Genomic DNA, 20,226 nt, shown 5'->3' with positions numbered 1-20,226 from the left:
TTTTGATATTACAAAACACATCATTCTTATGGTTAGTTGGATATGCCCAAACCTTATGAGTTGCATCATCTATGAAAAGTCGTAAAGGCAACACCATAGCGACTTGGTAGGCATAGACCCATACACATCCGAATGCACGAAGTCTAATGTTTCAAGTCTTTTCATGCCTATAACAAACTGGTATGAGCTGATTTTTAAAGAAGTGCTACTACTTGAAGCGACACACACGCCCGAAATATAATAATCTGTTTACCGATTTTTAGAACCTGCCAGATGATGCATGCACCCCAACCTATTCTAACTTCATAGTAGAGGCCTTCTTTATAGCTCATGTTGGTTCTCTCCATATGTTTCGTGTACTCGTTAGGGTGTAAAGGCATCATCTTGCTCGTTGTCTATTTGCTTCACGCTCCATAGCCTAGTTATAGACGGTACACGACTAAGACGAGATTACAGTATTTTCTTCATTCAATTCTCAATTCGAGAAGAAGTCGCTCTGCAACCGGAGCAGCAGCAGAAAGAACGTAGTGAAGGGGGGTTTCGGTGATGGTGGGAATGTCGCCCTCGCCCCCTCCGCCTGTTGATCTTGCGGCTGCTCGTGCACGCGGTCTTCCTCCGCCGCCGCCATGGATGCAAGGTAGGACTTTTTTCCCTCTGTCCCTTGCAAATTCTGTTTCTGTAGTTGGAAGTAGCCCGCCACAACAATTTTGTTCCACATAGCTGTGCAGGTATATTGCCATCGTATAAACTGTGCCATGTATTCCTCAAGCCCTTAAATGGGTTGCACGAAGTATCTATATTGCCATCTGTATATTTCAGCATAGATGATACATATCGCATTGGCTGAAGATATCTTCGACCAGGTGGAGGTGCTATGTTAAGTTTTTGCTTGCATTAGAGAGGTTTGCAATAATAGGTGTGCAGCTGCGTTGTGCCCCAGGGTGGTTCTTAGCGAGCGAGGGCTGTGTCCATCTGTAGTGAGGTGGTTTTCTCATGTATTGCATGTGTCATGTATGCTATTTGTGCTGGCTTGTTGGCTGTGCCAAGTGCTGTCCAGTTTGGGCTGTTTTTGGTCAGTTTAATGAGGACGGCCTAGTTTAGGGCTGTTTTTACGTTTTTATCCCTTTTTTGGGTCGTGGATTTAGCGGAGCGGAGTTGGGCAGTCTATTTGGGGTGTTGCATTGCCTCCCCTCTCTGGTATGACTATTTTTTAGCAATATAATGCTTACGTTTTAGGCTCATGTCAAGTGCAATGAAATAGAGGGAGAAGGTTCTTCTTACATGTTAGCTCATGTCACATTGCGGTTTGGAATTGCAATGGACACACCTAGAGCGACCAGAGGAGGTGATGAGCTTTAGAGACATTGTCCTACTCACAAAGACATACGAGAGCCCAGAGAGGGGCCTATCTAGGATCCATGGATTCCAGTGGGAGTCTACCCACGGAAAGTGTATAGAGGACTCATCATACACATGTTTGATGGAGGGGATTAAAGAGTACTCTATACTCGGGGAAGCATTCCTCATGGGAGACTTCAATGCTTGGACATGTAGCCACTAGTGTGAGACCTATGGTGCCGCGGACCAAGAAATACTACATACTACAGAGGAGGAGGATTTCATCCAAGTCTTAGCAAACGATCCACTCCACTGCGTATGGATGCCATTTACTCAGATTGGGCTCCTAGCACCGTCTTGGTATATATAATGGGATCGCACTTTGGTTGCTCACTTCCGCTGAGTGATTTGATGGAAGAACCAGAGAAAGTGTCAAAGGTGGCAGTGGAAGATGCAATGAAGACAAGAACTGGCTCGTGATCTGGTGGGCACCTTGACTCCAATCTAGAACACCTATAATACCAAACACATGAATAAGGCACACCCTGCGGAGAAGAGAGATCACTCAGATAGATAGAGACAGGACATCTGAGAGAGAGAGAGAGAGAGAGAGAGAGAGAGAGAGAGAGAGAGAGAGAGAGAGAGAGAGAGAGAGAGAGAGAGAGAGAGAGAGATGGGAAAGGCTCTTCATGCTGATAACAATCTACTCATACAAGTGATCAAGGGTGGTCCGGCATAGAACTGACATGCCCAATGGATAGACCCGAGGTGCACACAACTGCAACTGCTATTGACAATGCCAACTGCTCCTGCACACGAGACCACTGACACGGTCTCCACGTGTGCATCACCTCCAACATGCTCTGAGAGTATAGATTTGGTGCATCTCCTCTTGGCTAGATCTAGATGTGGATCTAGGTCTCGGATGAGGAAACCTGCCAGTACATGGTCACAAGGGCTATGAAAGGCTGCCTTGAGGTGGTGCTACACTATAGAGGAACTCCATGCACTAAGCCTACTGCCCACCAAAAACATTGGGGCTGAGTGCTGCCCAAAACATTGGGAAAGGAAAAGTGCTGGGCTGAAAGCTCTCCTCTTTGCCCATCTGCAATCCTAGGGCTGCCCACTAGGGGCGCCCTACTCCCAAGAGCATTGTGCACCACACACTGACTGTGCTCCCGATCACATCTATATAGACTTAAGAGTCCAGGTCGGCTAGGTAGTCAACACCCATGACCCTGAATAAATGGGGAAAATAGGGTAAGAGTGGAAAGAGGCACCAAATGTCTAAGGGGGGCACTGAATTTGTCACGGGGATGGGCACCACGTGCCAATGGAAAAGAACATACTGAACAACTTTAAGCACTTCAAATAACAACTAAATTGAAAGAGATGCACTGTAAGGTGCAGCGGAAGTGAATGTTGAACTTTGCTCAAGATGAGTGCTCCGAACTGTGCTCAAGGTTCCTTTTACTTACGGAAGGGAGAGCCTTCCGTTCCTTTAGTGAGAGAGTGCAATGGACACAAACAAAGTGGATGAACACTGTGCGTGGAAGTGCATGAGACTGAGAGAGAGAGAGAGAAGAGAATACGACACCGGAGATGTCAAACCCTCCTCCGAAGGCCCCACTCTCTATGGCGAGAGCGGTCTACTTATGATTGCACAAATCTCTACAATGCTTGGACTTGCCGACGATGTCGACGACGATGAGGACGACGACGAGATGGGCTGAAATCTGAAAATGCTAAGGGCTGTAATCTACAAATCTTTATCTGCTGAATTCTGACTCTATGTTGGTGACAATGTCGATGACGACGGTACGACGACGACGCGTTGAAAACGCAGATGCTGAAATCTGCAATTTCTGGGCTGAAATTGTAAACCTTGATGAATCTCACCGTGCGGCGAGGATCTGCTGTGGGAAGGTGAGATCTGCGAGGTTCGGGGGTTCTACTGATGTGCTTGACTGCTGAAAACTGAAAACGCTGGTCTTCTTGTTGGTCTTGTCGCGAAGGTTTACAAAAACGCTGATGGCTTCAGATTGAAGGATCTTCAAAATCTTCAACGTATCTTGCAACTTCAGTCTGAAGGATACATCATTTAGGAAAGGGCCATAATATCTCATACTTAGCTTTGGAAAAAGCCACTCCTTTCCCTTTCTTTTCCCGAGGCGTGCCTTCTTAAATTGTAAGAGCACCCAATCATTTTCCTTCAACTGCAAGTCGCGTCGATGTTTATCGACTGCCTTGTTATGCCGTGCTTGAGACTTCTCAAGAGCCTCGTTTTCAACCTTGGCAAAAGCTGTCCAAATCTCTCGTATACTGATCTGCTTCAAAAATCTGATCTTTGGTGCTTAGAAATGGAGGAACCTTCTTAGCACCCTCGATTAGTTCAAATGGCGCCTTTCCCATCGATGAATGAACCATGTTGTAGGAAAATGCCACCAAGGGCAAGTACTTTTCGCATTGAGTCTTCTGATCCGAAATGTAAGACTTTAATAAATCCAAAATCACTAAATTGGCTCTCTCAGATTGCCCATCTGTCTGTGGTTAGTGTCACCAAACGGGAGCGCATAGCAATATAAAATACATTCGGATAAATAGGATTTATTACTTATTACTGAAGCTAGAGGATATATATATATATATATATATATATATATATATATATATAGAGAGAGAGAGAGAGAGAGAGAGAGAGAGAGAGAGAGAGAGAGAGAGAGAGAGAGAGAGAGAGAGAGAGAGAGAGAGAGAGAGAGAGAGAGAGAGAGAAGATTGACACAGTACTGGGGACCAGAAGATGGGCCTCCCCCCCCTCCCCCCCGTAATAGTATCTTTATTACTGAGGAGGAGAAGTCTATACAAGCACTTGAACCGAACGTATTACCACGTTCGTTCTAGAATAAGACTTGATGGTTCCTGGAAGCCTCAGCTTCCAATTCCTAGGGCAAAACCCTATTCCAAGGAACTTCCGTTCCTTATTCCAAATCCTCGAGAACTAAGGTCTCGCCTTTGGATCTCACCTTCCTGACTCAGGGCATGGCATCCTCGCAACTCTCTTTTCCCACTCTGTTTCCAAAGTCCTCTTCCCGCAGAACAACTCTGCTTTCCCGAACACGAAGTCCTTACTTGGGAATCCCAACTTCCGGATCACAACTCGAGAGACTACCTCTCTCCGATCCGTGGATCTACTTCCCAAACTTGGGTACGAAACCCTTGGGCTGATCTGGCTCTAGCTCCTCAGAGCGCTTTCTACTGCAGAGGCTCATGCCTTCCTCTGCTCCTACTCCCTCACTAAGAGGAAGTACACCTGCAAACAAATACTTAGAGATCATAACATGAAAATCGTTACCTTCAAAGTCTCGACGCTCGAAATGCAACTTGGTTCTCGAAAAAGCAATTCCCTGGAAGAGATCTCTACATAGAAAATCCTCTCTTCCAATCCTACACACAAAAGAGGTGTGTTCTCGGGATCCTTCTCGTAAATCAGCCCCGTCTACGACGTCTGTGGGCTGAAAACAGAGAAAAACAGCAGCGCGTCGCGATGGAAACACACTCCGTAGGCACTTCTTTGCGAGGGAACTCGCGCATTGGGTACTGGCGACATCTGGTACACTTGGGGCAGCCATGGGCATCACCCGCAACGTCTTCTTTAAGGCTGACATTTGCAGCAGCATCTTCTCCTTGCAAAAATTGGTCTTCCCTCTGGGAGAGGGAGTGTGATGCTTTTATAGCTCCTTGGCCACGACAAAGATAGCAGAACATTGACTGCTCGCGTAGAGATCGCATCCGTTTTTCTTTTTTTTTTTTGTTTTTTTTGGTTGCGCTCTTTTGTCAGAAAAAGAGAGAAAAATTGTTGGTTGGCTTTACTACTTTATTTAATCGTAGGCTGCCCACTTATTAAGTGGGCGGCCGGTCACCTTTTAAAAATGGTATGAATATGTCCAAAAACTCAATAAAATCTTCTAAGTTAAACACAATGCTTTCACAGCACTTCCCAGGCGTCCCTGGATGCAATCACATGCACAGTTGCAATGCAGACATAGACTTCCTCGTGGGAAAGCATTTGCTTTCCCGAAAAGCAATCTCGCTTTCTCAGAAAGCATCCGTTTTTCCTCAAAATTTCCTCTGAGCCCATCTTCATTCAAGCGCTTGCTTTTTCCTTGTACACAATTCTAACACAGTTCAAAATTTCCTCTCGACTATGGATATCCCCTTTCCGATGCATCCATCACCCACCTTGTGACGCATCAGGAATACCCATCACCTAGTCACTTCCTACCGAACTTACAGTACAATCTCCTTTGCGATGCTCTATGTCACCCGTCCTATGACGCATCAGAGATGTGGGTTCCCGGATGGTCGGATACTTCTTCCGAATGCTCCTTGTCACCCATCCGATGTGACGCATCAGAAGTACCCGTTCCTGGTGGCCTTACAGATATTCCCGTTCCGAGTGCTCGCGTCATTACTTTGAATGACGCATTAGGAATACTCTGTACTCGATGTCTCCAGTGAGAAAAATCCTCTCACTTAAAATTCCAATAATTCATTTAGAAGTATTTTTTCCTTGGTGTTCCAAGCGAGAAAATCCTTTGACTTATAAATCCAATAATTCATTTAGAATTATTTTCTTGTCAAATAAAGCCAATTTAGCAACATCCCTCTCACTTATAAACAATTGTCCTAAACTGTGGAGATCCAATTGAACTGCCGGGGAGAAATCAGAAAGATTCCAAATCTTGCTCAATGGTGAGTTGAGCTAGTCCTTTCTCAAAAAATAATTAAAAAATTAAATTACTTAAAAATTCAATAATTCAGTACTTACCTTACCAGCTCATGTCTTTCCTCTAGTACCTCGAGGATATCCTTCACCAATCATCAAACTTACGAGCCCTATAAGAACTTGTCATTCGCGTCTTTCTAACAAATCGGAAGTTTCCTTCTCTGAAAATCTGTTAAGTCAATTCCGCCTTCTGATTCCCGAGAAGAGTTATTCTCCTAGAAATCAAGATAGGTGTCTGTGTTTGCGCATAACCTTGCGCTATTATTTCTGAGGATATTAAACCTCTTGTATCCTCCCACGTAGGGCATGTCGAGAGCATTAAGCTCATGTGAATCTTCCTGTGGTAGATAAAGTATGCCATCTAACCATAGTAAGTTCTTATTCTGGGCCTTTGCTTTGGGTAAGCCAATCGTTCTGGTCCGAAGATCCCTTGTGCATTGCCGCACGTCTTTCCGCGTTTTTCCTCCAGCGGGTTGTAGTGTTTTCTTTATGCCTGCTTGCGTCTATTTCTTGCGGAAATCATCAAGAAATTTTTACTTAGCAAGCATCTAGGACTGCTCGCAAAATCTTAGGCAGATAAAAATTCTAGCCATACCATTCTGTGAACGTAAGTTTAAACTCGGCCTACTTAAGGGCGAACCCGCCGTAGATCTCAATGATGTTCTCCCATATGTGGTTAATGTAATTCTTACCATTTTAAAATGGTTGGCTAGTTTTACTCTTACAAACAAAATAGTTCGAATTTATTCCAGCAGCGTGTAAATGCTACTTGACCTGCTCATGGAGAAATCTATACCGCAACCAAAAGTTGCTAGTGTAATTGTAAAAGCACATAGTGTACTCAATGATCAACGACCATCAACAAACCTCTTCTCCGTAGAGAAACTCAAATTTCTTCTACCGAGCACATCTGAAATAGAGATTCTTGTGTCGGAATATCCTTGCGCGCAAAAAGGCGCTCAAGAGAGTATAACAAACTCCCGTCCAGTTATTCAAAAGGAAGTTGGTTCATCTTATTCTGTTCAGTAGAGAAGTAATTCGATTGGTAAATGACCCACCTTGGCATAGGTCTGCATCTTCGTGTGTTATCCTTGTATCCAATGGTGTACATAATTCTTAAGTTGTGTTAGAGTTTTGGTGACCTGGGAACTTACCTGCCCTTCGTAAGATCCTTAGAGCGAAGACGCTCACCTGACTATGCCTTGGCTGGATTTTAGAGCAAAACCCGATCATCAAATAAACTAGGATTTCAATCCTTGGAGTCCTCGGTCACAGGCTGTAGTCGTCACTTGTTCCTTCCCTCGTAAAGAGAGTGTTGATTCACTTGTGCGAAAAGCACTACCATTTGGTAAATGACCCACCTTGGCATAGGTCTGCATCTTCGTGTGTTATCCATGTATCCAAAGGTGTACATAATTCTTAAGTTAAGTGTTAAGAGTTTTGGTGAACCTGGGAAATTACCTTTCCTTCGTAAGATCCTTAGAGCGAAGATGCTCACCTGACTATCCCTTGGCTTGATTTTAAAGCAAAACCCGATCATCAAATAAACTAGGATTTCAATCCTTGGAGTCCTCGGTCACAGGGTGTAGTCGTCACTTGTTCCTTCCCTCGTAAAGAGAGTGTTGATTCACTTGTGCGAAAAGCACTACCGTGTCTTCCCTGACCGGGTAGGGGGGGTTGGTTCATAAGGTACTCAAGCTTAGTGAAATCTTTTCTTGGTTGAAATCTCGGAATGGTTCCTTCCTTTCTGCCGTCCTACCCGCAGTAGCAGGTAATTTGTTGGTGAACTACCGAATACAAGATCAATAGTTGACCTTCCGGATGTTGAGCAAACCAATCCATCGCATAAAGCAATGTTTCAACTCAATTCTATTCCCATAAACACTCGAGAGTGATTGTTTTGGTTAGACACATGCATATCTCGTGCATAAAAGCAATAAGCAGTTTATGAATTCCTGTTGCCAAATTGGCTTTATCTTACAGAAAAATAATTCTAAATGAATTATTGGATTTATAAGTGAGAGGGTTTTCTCGCTTGGAACACCAAGGAAAAAATAATTCTAAATGAATTATTGGAATTTTAAGTGAGAGGGTTTTTCTCACTGGAGACATCCGAGTACAAAGTATTCCTAGTGCGTCATTTAAAGTGATGACGGGAACACTGAGAATGGGAATATCTGTAAAGCCACCAGGAACGGGTACTTTTGATGCGTCACATCGGATGGGTGACAGGGAGTATCGGAAAGAAGTATCCGACCATCCGGGAACGGACATCTTTGATGCGTCATAGGATGGGTGACATAGAGCATCGTGAAGGAGATTGTACCGTAAGTTCGGTAGGAAAGGACTAGGTGATGGGTATTCCTGATGGGTCACAAGGTGGGTGACGGGTGCATCGGAAAGGGAATATCCATAGTTAGGAGGAAATTCCGAACTGTGTTAGAATTGTGCACAAGGAAAAGCAAGCACTTGAATGAAGATGGGTTCAGAGGAAACTTTGAGGAAAAACAGATGCTTTCTGAGAAAGCAGGATTGCTTTTCGGGAAAGCAGATGCTTTCCCGCGAGGAAGTCTATGTCTGCATTGCAACTGTGCATGTGATTGCATCCAGGGACGCCTGGGAAGTGTTGTGAAAGCATTGTTTTTAACTTATAAGGTTTTATTGAGTTTTTGGGCAGGTTCAGATTATTTTTAAAATACGCCGGCCGTCCACTTAATAAGTGGGCAGCCATCTGATAAATAAGGCAACAGATCAGCCCGTTTTCTCTCTCTCTTTTTATGGCAGAACAGAAAAAAAAAGGGAAAAAAAAAAAACGGCCGCGATCTCTACGCGAGCAGCTATTCGTGCCCGTGGCTAGGAGCTATAAAAGCATCACATGCCCTCACTCAGAGAGGAGGACCAATCTTTGCAAGGAGGAGATGCTACTGCAGACTTCAGCCATAAAGAAGACGTTGCCAGTGATGCCCATGGCTGCCCCAAGTGTACCAGATGTCGCAAGACCCAGTGCGCGAGTTCCCTCACGAAGAAGTGCCTACAAAGCGTGTTTCCATCGCGACAAGTTGCTGTTTTTCTCTGTTTTCAGCCCATAAACGTCGTAGACGGGGCTGATTTACGAGAAGGAACCCGAGAACACACCTCTTTTGTGTGTAGGATTGGAAGAGAGGATTTTTCTATGTAAAGATCTCTTCCGGGGAATTGCTTTTCGAGAACGGAGTTGCGTTTCGAGCGTCGAGACTTTGAAGGTAACGTTTTTCATGTTATGATCTTTGAGTATTTGATTGCAGGTGTACTTCCTCTTCGTGAGGGAGTAGGAGCAGAGGAAGGCATGAGCCTCTGCAGGAGAAAAGCGCTCTGAGGAACTAGAACCAGATCAGCCCAAGGGTTTCGTACTCGAGTTTGGGAAGAAGATCCACGGATCGGAGAGAGGTAGTCTCTCAAGTTGCGATCCGGAAGTTGGGATTCCCAAGTAAGGACTTCGTGTCCGGGAAAGCAGAGTTGTTCTGCGGGAAGAGGACTCTGGAAAGAGAGTTAGAAAGAGTTGCAGGGATGTCATGCCCTGAGTCTGGAAGGTGAGATCCAGAGGCGAGAACCTTGGTTCTCAAGGATTTGGAATAAGGAACGGAAGTTCCTTGGAATAGGGTTTTGCCCTAGGAATCGGAAGCTGAGGCTTCCGGGAACCATCAAGTCTTATTCTAGAACGAACGTGATAATACGTTCGGTTCAAGTGCTTGTATAGACTTCTCCTCAGTAATAAAGATACTATTACGGGGGTGGACCAGCCCCTCTTCTGGTCCCCAGTACTGTGTCGATCTTCTCACTCTCTATTTATTTCTCTCTATATCCTCTAGCTTCAGTAATAAGTGATAAATCCTATTTATCCGAATGTATTTTATATTGTTATGCGCTCCCGTTTGTGACAATTCCTCAAAGATTTAACTTTGATTAAAGACCTGCTTGAGGGTCTTCTATTCAAGAACTCAGGAGTTAGATTGAATTCCCTTACTCCAAACTTTCTCCGGATAGCAACGTATCCTTCGAGGAGAAATGACAAAAATCCGTTGTTTCTGTGTTCAATGGTTCCCGTCCCACTATGGGGATTAGATTCTCTGTACACTAAGGTGTACACTTTCGGCTTTTATTGCTGACTCCACCATTTGCTGCAAAATATTTTGCAGATGCGTCTACAAAATTCGGGCAAAAGTCCTTCGTTGAATTTCTTTATCTTTCTTTCCTTAGAGAGGATCAAGAGTGGAGCTACCTTGGCAAGAGTGAACCACTACTTGCTTTGACTCGCTCGTGTTCCTATTGGGCAAACCAATCCCAATCTTCTTGGATGCCTTCCTCAAAGCGTAGAGGAAAAAAAATTGTCGGAAAATTCAGCCTTGAATTGAATCCAATCTTGTTGTAAGTTCCTTGTAGAGCTTTGGTATACCACCAAGTACTTGCAATTCCCTTGAGGTGTTTGGTGACATGCCTCATCTTCGATGCTTCGTAGAAATAAGGCAACTTCAGACTGTCGAATGAAAGCTACAGCTTTCGGGACATCTTCTTTTCCGTCAAAAATATCAAACTTGATCGGAGTGTTCTGAGGTCTAAAGACCTTCATATCCTTCCCGAAAAGACGAGTTTTCTTGGCTATGGTTCTGAATTGATATTCATGGATATTTTTTGGGTTCTGAAGTATCTTGAGCATTCCGCTCCTCGGATTCTCTAGGTTCTTGAGCATCATGCTCTTGCCGCCTTCTTAGAGAATCCCAAGTCTTGTGCCGACTTCTTGCAGAGAGAAAAATTTTACCAACTCTGCGAGCTTTTTCCTGCAGGACTTCGTGTTCCGCCTGCTTACTTATCTCTTGGCGAAGCTCTTCTTCTTCGAGAACATTTTGCGATTGCACCTCTGCAAGCTCTTTCTTGAGTAGTGCGATTTCCTCATCGTGGGCCTTCACACGATCCTCAAGTGTATGTATCGTGCTTTCCTGTGCCGACACACGCTCGTTGAGTGCCTTTATAGTACCTAGAAGGTGGCGATTAATCTTGTTGATGGACTCGCTCATTTCTTCCTTGCATTTTTGAATGGCATCCTCCATAGGATTATCTTTGCCATTTTGTTTCCTCATGATTGAAGGCCGCAAAAGGAGAGGGAGAGGAAGAGAATTTTGAGGTTTGTTTGTTTTTTTTTTGTTCTCTCTCTTTGCATGCAGGTTCTCTCTCTATCTCTACGCTTTCTCTCTCTACGTGCTCATGTTTTCTCTCTACTCTTTCTCTATCTACGCTTTTTATTTCTCTCTCTACGTTTTCTTTTTCTCCACTCTCTCTACGTTTTCTTTTTCTCCACCTTGTAACTTTCTGGTCTCATAGGTCACTATGGCCTTTTGAAGACGTTAATATAACATTTCATTTCATTTCATTTCTCTCTCTCTCTCTCTCTCTCTCTCTCTCTCTATGCACGAGGTAGCAAGGGGTGGGGAGCGTGAGGGGGTGGGGCTGCAGGGAGAGCGCGAGGGTGCAGGGGGGCGGGGAGAGAGAGAGAGAGAGAGAGAGAGAGAGAGAGAGAGAGAGAGAGAGAGAGGGGGTCAGGGCAGCAGAGGGGAGAGCGCGATGGAGGTGGGGCAGCAGAGGAGGGGGGAGCGCGAGGGGGCAGGGCAGCCGAGGAGAGCGTGAGGGGAAGCAGAGGGGGGAGCACGAGGGGGCAAGGCTGCAGGGGGGAGCACGAGAGAGAGAGAGAGAGAGAGAGAGAGAGAGAGAGAGAGAGAGAGAGAGAGAGAGAGAGAGAGAGAGAGAGAGAGAGATGAAATGAAAATAAAAATGAATTGATATATTAACGTCTACAAAAGGCCAAAATGACCTATGAGACCAACGAGTTACAAATTGGTGAATCTAGTACAAAGTTTGTGTGCTGAAAGAAAGACTAACATCCTAAACAAAATGTTGTAGAGAGAGAGAGGAGAAGAAGAAGAGTATTTTAACGTCGTAGGAAACTATCCCAAGAGACCTAAAGATCTATCCGAGAAGGAGAGTTGAACTCAAGACCTGTTATTCAAGAGGGAAATGGCATAACCAATCTACCACACTTGGGTGATAGAAAGGCTATACCATTTTCCTCTTTTTATTAGCGCGCACACACCCCCACACACACGAGAGAGAGAGAGAGAGAGAGAGAGAGAGAGAGAGAGAGAGAGAGAGAGAGAGAGAGAGAGAGAGAGAGAAATGAAATGTTATATTAACGTCTTCAAAAGGCCAAAGTGACCTATGAGACCAAAAAGTTACAATGTGGTGGATCTGATACAAAGTCAGAGTAACAAAATGACAAAACAAATATACTATGGAATCTTGGACTGCTAGGTGTGAACGGGGCAAAGCAGCCAGCTGGGGTAGCTAAATCACAAGAGATCTAGCATCGGTCACTGGCGGATCTCATCAATCTCCTCCATGGTCAGTAGTCTGACCGGGCGTCGTGCATGTCGGGCCAAAGTGATCCGAATCCTCTGATGTAGCCTCCGTCGGTGCTGTGTAGTCCTTCGTAGTCGTGGGCGTCTGGATCTCCCCAGCTCGGTCGCCCGATCGATCAGTGTGCCTCTGGTGTGAGGCGACGAGCTCTGCTGTGGTAGTAGCTCCTCCGGGTGTCCAGTGTCTACTCTAAAGAAGTCCGTGATGTGTCTCTGAGACTGGCTAGCCTCTCCTCTCATCAGGCTCTCTCTGTGCCGGCGCAGCTCGAGTAGAAACAAACCCAAGCATCTTTGATCCTCGTACTGCATGACTCTGGAGAGTGGTCCAAAGCCCTCTCTAAACAAGCAGTGGAAGCGGCCTCATATCTCGTAGTAGACGGGGCAATGGCATGTGTAGTGCAACTCTTGTCTCTGGCTCCATGCCACACAGGGGGCATGCCCTGGCCTCTGCTGGTACTCCACTGTATCTCCCAGTCTCGATCCGCAGCTGGTGTGAAGATGTGCGTATCTGGCCAATAGCACATCGTATCCCATGAGACAAGTGAGTGTCCATGTATCTAGGCCTCGTCACAAAACCGTCCTCTGTAAGCTGGAGAAGATGCTCTCTGTAGAAAGCCATCTTCGTGCCCAGCTCCTGTGCTGGTTGTATCCATGTCCTCCTGATGTCTAGCTGAGCGAGGTCCTGTCGGATGAGCCTGGTGATCTCGGACTGTGTAAGAGTCAGAGAGGGTGCCTCTAATGACTACTGGAAGGGGGGCAATCTGTCTATGCTGAACCCATGCGCTTGAAACCATGATGTCATTTCACCATACCAGCATGCTGTATCTCCCTGCATGGCTAACTGTCGAGAGGACTCAAGTGCAAGGCGGGCATATCTGTCTCCGGGAAGTTCCCACATGCGGTGTATGAAGGAGACAGATCTGGTAAGCGCCTCGACTACCAGTGGGGGAGCAGCTAGCTCTGCTCGGATAATGGCACGTGGTACTGAAGCCTTGCTCTAATGAGCCACGAGATCATAGAGACCAGAGGCTTCTCCATGTCCCGCCACCCATCAGTGCGACCTGTCCTCCCGTGATGATCCAATGAAGGTCCCCATATCTCAGCTCCATAGAGCAATGCAGACGCCACTAAAGTGTCAAATAGCCAGAGCTTCGTCCGAGGCTCCTGAAACTGGAGCTGTGAACACATCCTCTCCAATCTGCCCAATGCTGCATGGGCTCTGGTCAGTCTAGTCTCTGCTGCTCTCCTCAGTGAAAATGCTGGTCCACTAAAAACCACTCCAAGGTAAGTGTAAGCATCTGTAATATGTATACTCCACCGTCTCCTGGCCGTATGTGAATGCGGGCGCTGACCTCCTGATCCACTGTGGGGTGGTATTAAATACCATGACCTTGGTTTTACCAAGGTTGACAGACAAACCACTTTCGTGGGCAAATCTATGCAGAGCATCCAAGTGACGTTGCATCCCCTCTGGAGAGTCGGAGATCAACACAATATCATCAGCATAAAGCAATAGTGGAATCCATGTCCCTGCCAGCTGTGCACCTCTATCACCATCTCTCTCAATGTAGTCAGCAACCTCATCCACATACATACCAAATAGAGTAGGAGAGAGCGGGCAGCCCTGCTTCACACCAATAGTGGAGTGAACCGGTGCGGACAAACCCTCTGAGGTGCGTACATGCCCCACTACTGACCTGTACAAAGCCATGATCCCCCAAATGAGCTCTGTGGTACTCCCATCTCCTGTAATCTGCGCATCAATCTAGCTCTGGGTACTGTGTCAAATGCTTTGCGGAAGTCCACAAAGCTACAATAGATCTGTCTCCCATGTGATCTGCCCTCCTCAATGATGGCTCTGAGTGTCAAGATATGGTCAAGAGTAGAAAAGCCTCTCTTGAAACCTGCCTGCCCAGCTGCACGTATCCCTTCCCTCTCTGCCCATCTAATCAGCCGCTGCTCAAGAATGGATACATACAACCGTGCCAATGTGTGTCCAATCATGATAGTGCGATAATTCCCAGGCTCCATAGGGTCTCCTGACTTGAAGATGGGTACAATCGTAGAAAGGCTCCAAGTATCAGGTAAGCCCTCACACATGGCACGGTTAAACATAACTGCTAGAAGCTCTGCTAGTAGATCTCTGGCATGCATGAAATGCTCAGCCACTAAGCCATCATGATCATATGCTCTCCCAGTCCTCATTCTGTCAATGGCCTTCCTCACCATCTCAGCGGTAAAAAAAGCACATGTTTGTGGGCATGGATTGGGGGGGTCGGGGAGGGACGGCTGTCCAGAAACTGTGTACAGAGATGATGCATACTGGCCCCAAGTCTCTGTAGAGGTAATGGCAGGGGGGGGGGGGGGGGACTGCGAGAGAGAGAGAGAGAGAGAGAGAGAGAGAGAGAGAGAGAGAGAGAGAGAGAGAGGTTTTTGTTTGGTTTGCAGGTTTGGTGCCGACTGTGTCTGCTCCTCCACCTACAGCACAAGCTCCACTTCCAAGCAATCCTATACCCACTAGTTTGATGGTAATTTGAACTGTGCTTAATTATGGACTTTAGGAGGACTTTGTTGTGATGGTCTTCGTTGCTGTGTGCAGCCTGGAAACTCGGGTACACCTGGACCACCTCCAGGATTCGTTCCTCCCATGCAAGTGTGTATGATCAGTGCCTGCATTTGTTTTTAAATAGGCTGCTAGTGGGAGTCTATCTCACCTTTTGTCTATTTTGGCGAATGCAGTTCAGACCAATACTCTCTGTACAGCCACAGCAGGGTCAAGGTGTACTTCCAGCAACTAATGCTCAATTTCGACCAGTAGTTGCTTCAAGTATGTCGCCTAGCATCTCCATGCATCCACCAAGCATGCCTGGAGTGACTTTAACACCTGCCATAAGTTCGCAGCCTCCAAGTATTCAAGGCCCTCATAGCATATCACCTAATTTATCTGTGCACCCGCCAGTGATGCCTGGAGTATTGACATCGCAACCCACTCAATATCCACAGAGTTTTCTGCCTCCTCAAGGGCTTTCTTTTAATCAGCAGCAAAGACCCCTTTCTGGAATTTCAACACAAGCTCAATCTCAACCTTTGAATCTACCGCCTCCGGGGGCTGTGAGAGTCACACCACCTCCAAGCTTTACAGTATGTTGGTGTTTTGTAAACGGCAGAAGTGCGTTTGTGCTTGCATTAGACTAATTTAATAGTACTTCACGTGTTTTTTCAGTTTGCCGCCTCTGCAGCCTATTCACACCAAAACATAGGTGCCGTTCCAGGAATGTCCATGGCAAGGCCACCATTGTCCATGACAAATCACTGGACTGTAGCTTCAAATCAAAATGCTCCTTCGGGTGTTTCATCATCAGGACTAACGGGTCAGCAAAATTCTCTTACAGTGAACTCAGTCTTGGTAAGATTTTAATGCTGGATGTCGGATAAGGAGAACCCACTTGTTTTAACACTACTAGCCCTATCCTTTTTTGGGTTAATCTGTGAACCATGTCCTTACGGTGGTAGTTGCTTCTGGCTCAGGCACAAACGCCAGCAGTGTTCACTCCATTTGCTTCTGGCGCAGAATGGCAGGAGCATGTGGCTCCTGATGGAAGAAGGTAAAATGATGCTGGGAGTTCTAGATGCAATCTTGGCTGTAGTGAATGCTGCGTTGTGCATTGCTCATTATCTTCATGCTTTTCTATTTTTTCAACACAAGTCACAGAAGTCATGTAAAGGTGGCTGCATTCTGGAAACATGCAGGTACTATTACAATAGACTCACGAAACATTCGAGTTGGGAGAAACCTCTCGAGCTCATGACCCCTCTTGAGGCAAGTGCACAAAAGCTGGCAAAGTTTCACTATCCTCTCCTTTCTGATGTGTTTTAGGAAAACGGAATTGTAAAGAATGAATCATCAGTTCTTTCTTTTGCTTTTTATTGTTGTAAGCTGAAGATTCTCATGGTGAATTAGAACAGAAGAAAACTGGCTACCAATTAGTGACTGTTTCATAATGTCATTAACTTTCTGAATCAGTTGTGGATCAACAAGAAAGCCCGTTTCACATGCATTTTGAACCTCTCAGACCTTTGCAAAACATCTCTTTCATTAGAAAAATCATGGCACTCGTCCGTCTTGAATGGAAAACATCTCTTCCAATGGAAAATGCTATCATGGCTCTGTTCAGTATTGAGTGCACATCTGAGCGAAGTGATAGAAACCCCAATGCTTTTTCTTTGTATGCCCAAGGCCAGTCCACAAAAGAAAATGGCCAATACTGGGGTGCACCATGCTGGTGAAGTGGGCTCTGTGTGCAAAGGCTAGTAGAGCATGCATAAACTGAAGAAGACGCAAAACTGCTAAGGAAATCGAGGCAAGTATTGCGGACAGGGCTTTACAGTCACCCATCTGCAAGGAGATTATGAATGCATAGCACATCTTGCTGCCAGGAAAGGTAAAAGAGCCTGAGGCTTTGACTACCCGCAAGCTGCTACACTTGCAGGCCACTCATTCCCTCATCATGCACTTTTATTTTTTCAATGAAGATTGACAGTAGGGTGTTGATATTTGGTATCGATTGTGATTATGTAGTCTTTTGATCAAGGTTGAAAGTCAAACATTTTATGTGTCCATGTCGTTTGCACACTGTTTGAAGTCAGTCCTGGTTTTCGGTCTGGTTAAAAGCATCTGGCTTGGAGGTCCTAAATTTAGACTTGCTTTCCAATGCAGCGAGCGGACGCATCAAGCATCTGGAAAGAGTTTACAACGGCTGACGGGAAAAAGTAGGCTCATAGTTTGCTTTAATTGAATGCTTGTTTTTCTATGGGATGGCGTTTTTCCTCTCGTGCTGAACATTGTATACTGTTGATGTTCAGGTATTATTACAACAAGCTGACGAAACAATCCAAGTGGACTTTGCCTGAGGAGTTGAAGGTGTACTTTACAATCTATTATGGTTCATGCACATATCTACATTCTCTACAGGAGACTCATTGTCTTCATCTTGCTTTGCCTGTTCTTGACATTTGGTATCAGAGCCCTTGCGCTCTGCATTTGTGTGCATCTGCGTGCACGCAATTGTCAGGGTGCTTTTGGGTTTGGAGCTCACACATCGTGATTCGGAAGTGTTTTGACTAGGCGACCTGGGGTTTTAGCCCCCTTTTGAAGCTGTTTATGCCCTCAGAATCTCCATCTGAGCAATGGGTCAGATGCTAGGTTTTGGCCTCGGTGAAAATCTCCTCCGTGTAGTTTCTACAAGCAACATGTATAAGATGCGGTAGACGTACACATGTATGACATCTTGTAGATGTAAAGAGAGACGAGATTTGGCAAATTCGTGCAGAGAAGTTGCTTTTGGTTGTTAAAGTTGTGGATTTTTGCAAGTCTCATGTGGTTTGTTATTGTATGTGATATGGCTATAAAGTTTTTCTCCAAGAAACATGATAAGACAAAGATGAGTAGTATCTCCTCGGATCATCTGATTAATAGCACACTTGTTGGAAATAAAGTTGTGTCAATTTTGGTATGTGTATAGCTTTTTGTCATGTGAGTAATTTGGTTTTAAGTCCTGAGAGGCTACTGTTCCAAATTACACAGCTTATGGGCTTCCTTTCCCAATATCGCCAAACCGCTAATATTAAGTGCAAGACTGTAGCACAGGAGATGTTGGGAGTGGTGTATTTTGAGAGTCTCAGAGTAGTACAATATTAAACCAAAAAAGGGGAACCGTAATGGAGAATGGTATATGGAGGCCATCCCGTTTATACATATTGGAGAACCAATGATAGAAAAATACAGAGAAACATGCAGTCGTAGGTATGGATATTCATGGCAAAAGATCCATGTATGCAACAAACTTGTTCACTAGGAAACAAGAGCCAAAAGGTGTACGAAACAAGAAAACAAAGGAAAAAAGATTTCTTCCAGAGGGATAGAGTTGTCTTTGAGGATTTTAGGACACCTCAAAGTGGGCTAAGGTTGAGTCTTTTTTGGGTCTTCTCTCTTTTGCAATGCAGTCATGGATTTACTATTTCTGCATGGGCTTAGGTTTCTTGTTTATTTTTCCGTTAGCAGATGAAGTGGAACGTACCGAAACTTTTGTATGTGATTTGATCCAAGGTCTGTTTGGCCTCCCTTAGGCATCAGTTTGTTTCTTTCTTTCTATTTGGCCATAGATTCTGCGTGGACCAAAAATTCAGTGTGGGTGTGTCTAGAGCTTGGTTACTAGAAGAAATATATTTTTTGTCCTCTAAAGGTGTCTGTAGTTTTCTCTCTCTGACCAGTTTGTAAGTTCATATTATTTTGACTTCAGGAAGGTTAAGGTTATTTTGATGTGTGGACAAGACTTTTAGGTGGTCAATGTGTTTGATTTTGTAAGTTTTGTTTGTCAAGTGTCAATTTTCACACTTTTGTGCAAACAGGTAGCCCGTGAGCAGGCTGAAATGGCAGCAACTCCTGCTTTGGGTTCTGTGACAGCACCTGTTACAGAATTCGACCCTGTTTCTGCTTCTTTGTCAGTGTCCCCAGTGGTAATTGCATCTCCTCAAGCCCCACTTATCAATACCATATCTTCTCCCCAATCTCCAATACCTGTGTCGCCAGCAAGGGAGGTATCTGAGCCATCAGAGGCTGTGTCTCCTGTGATCGTGGAGGCTCCTCAGCCAGTAGTCGATGTTCCTACCTCAATTGACAATGGCACAGCAATGTAAGATTTGCAATTTCTTACTTAAAAGCTTCCAGTCTTTGTTGCTCAATTTGTTGTCATTTGTTCCTCTGGTTGTTGACCAGAACCTATCAAGAAGCTGCGGTTCAACTTGAACCCGAGCAGAAATCTGAAGCTACAGCTGTGCTAGCAGATTCAGCGTTAGAGGAGGCATCAGCAAAAGACATTGAGGTATGCTAGAGCAGTTAATTGTCCTGTGTGTGCGCATGTGCACATGGGTGTGTTTTCAATGATCTCTGGGTTGGCTACAAGCTCTTACCAACAAAGGTAAAGAGAATGACGGTTGGCAAGGTGGATCTTCTTATGAATATATCATATCTATGCTCATAAACTCACAAACGCAATTAAAACATCTCTATGTATCTCTCTGTCTATTGGGTTTTGTTGATTGAGCCAAAAGGGCTACTCTCTCTCTCTCTCTCTCTCTCTCTCTCTCTCTCTCTCTCTCTCTCTCTCTCTCTCTCTCTTAACCTGCAGCGGGCCCCTCCCTCGCGTAACCTACAGCACACCCCCCTCCTTTCGCGCGTAACCTGCAGCCCCTCCCCCATCGTGTAACCTGCAACCTGCAGGCAGTGCGCAACCCACAGTGTGCAGCGCCCCCTCCCACCGCCCACCAATTTCCGCATACTCCCCCCCCCCCCCCCCCCCTAGGTGCAGGTTTTTCAGAAAACAAAGTTTCAAAACAGTTTTTTCAGTCCTGCAGATAAACGGAAATTGCAGAAAATAGAGAGCGCAAAATTCAGAAATTTATAGGGAATTTACAGAAAATTCGGAAATTGCAGAATTTACAGAAATTGCAGAATTGGCAGTTGCAGAAAGCGGGACTTTGTTTTGATTTGCAGAAATTGCAGGATGCAAATGTATGCCATGTATGCTTAAATGTGGGAGAACATGTATGCATAATGTGGTGCGTGTAGTGTAGTCTCCTACTACAGTTGCAAATTTTCTC

The 20,226-nt window shown here is 45.2% G+C and overlaps 1 protein-coding gene across 1 annotated transcript in view; it reads left to right on the top strand.

Annotated features, from left to right (window-relative positions):
* Positions 1–383: 383 nt before the first annotated feature.
* LOC147428959 (pre-mRNA-processing protein 40A-like) overlaps positions 384–20,226 on the top strand; it is a 61,292-nt gene continuing 41,449 nt past the window's right edge. The window contains exons 1-11 of the mRNA XM_086494960.1: positions 384–637; positions 15,016–15,095; positions 15,167–15,220; positions 15,307–15,708; positions 15,791–15,973; positions 16,096–16,172; positions 16,318–16,387; positions 17,285–17,337; positions 17,431–17,488; positions 18,976–19,259; positions 19,343–19,448. Of these exons, the coding sequence (XP_086351086.1) occupies positions 547–637; positions 15,016–15,095; positions 15,167–15,220; positions 15,307–15,708; positions 15,791–15,973; positions 16,096–16,172; positions 16,318–16,387; positions 17,285–17,337; positions 17,431–17,488; positions 18,976–19,259; positions 19,343–19,448 (1,458 nt within the window). The 5' untranslated portion in view covers positions 384–546. The remainder of the gene's footprint in view (positions 638–15,015; positions 15,096–15,166; positions 15,221–15,306; positions 15,709–15,790; positions 15,974–16,095; positions 16,173–16,317; positions 16,388–17,284; positions 17,338–17,430; positions 17,489–18,975; positions 19,260–19,342; positions 19,449–20,226) is intronic.

Source organism: Adiantum capillus-veneris, chromosome 22, assembly GCF_014529385.1.
Source record: "Adiantum capillus-veneris isolate H3 chromosome 22, ASM1452938v2, whole genome shotgun sequence".
NCBI classification, from domain to species: Eukaryota; Viridiplantae; Streptophyta; class Polypodiopsida; order Polypodiales; family Pteridaceae; genus Adiantum; species Adiantum capillus-veneris.
The sequence above is the reverse complement of the archived record's forward strand: the minus strand, read 5'-3'. Positions and strand labels throughout refer to the sequence as shown.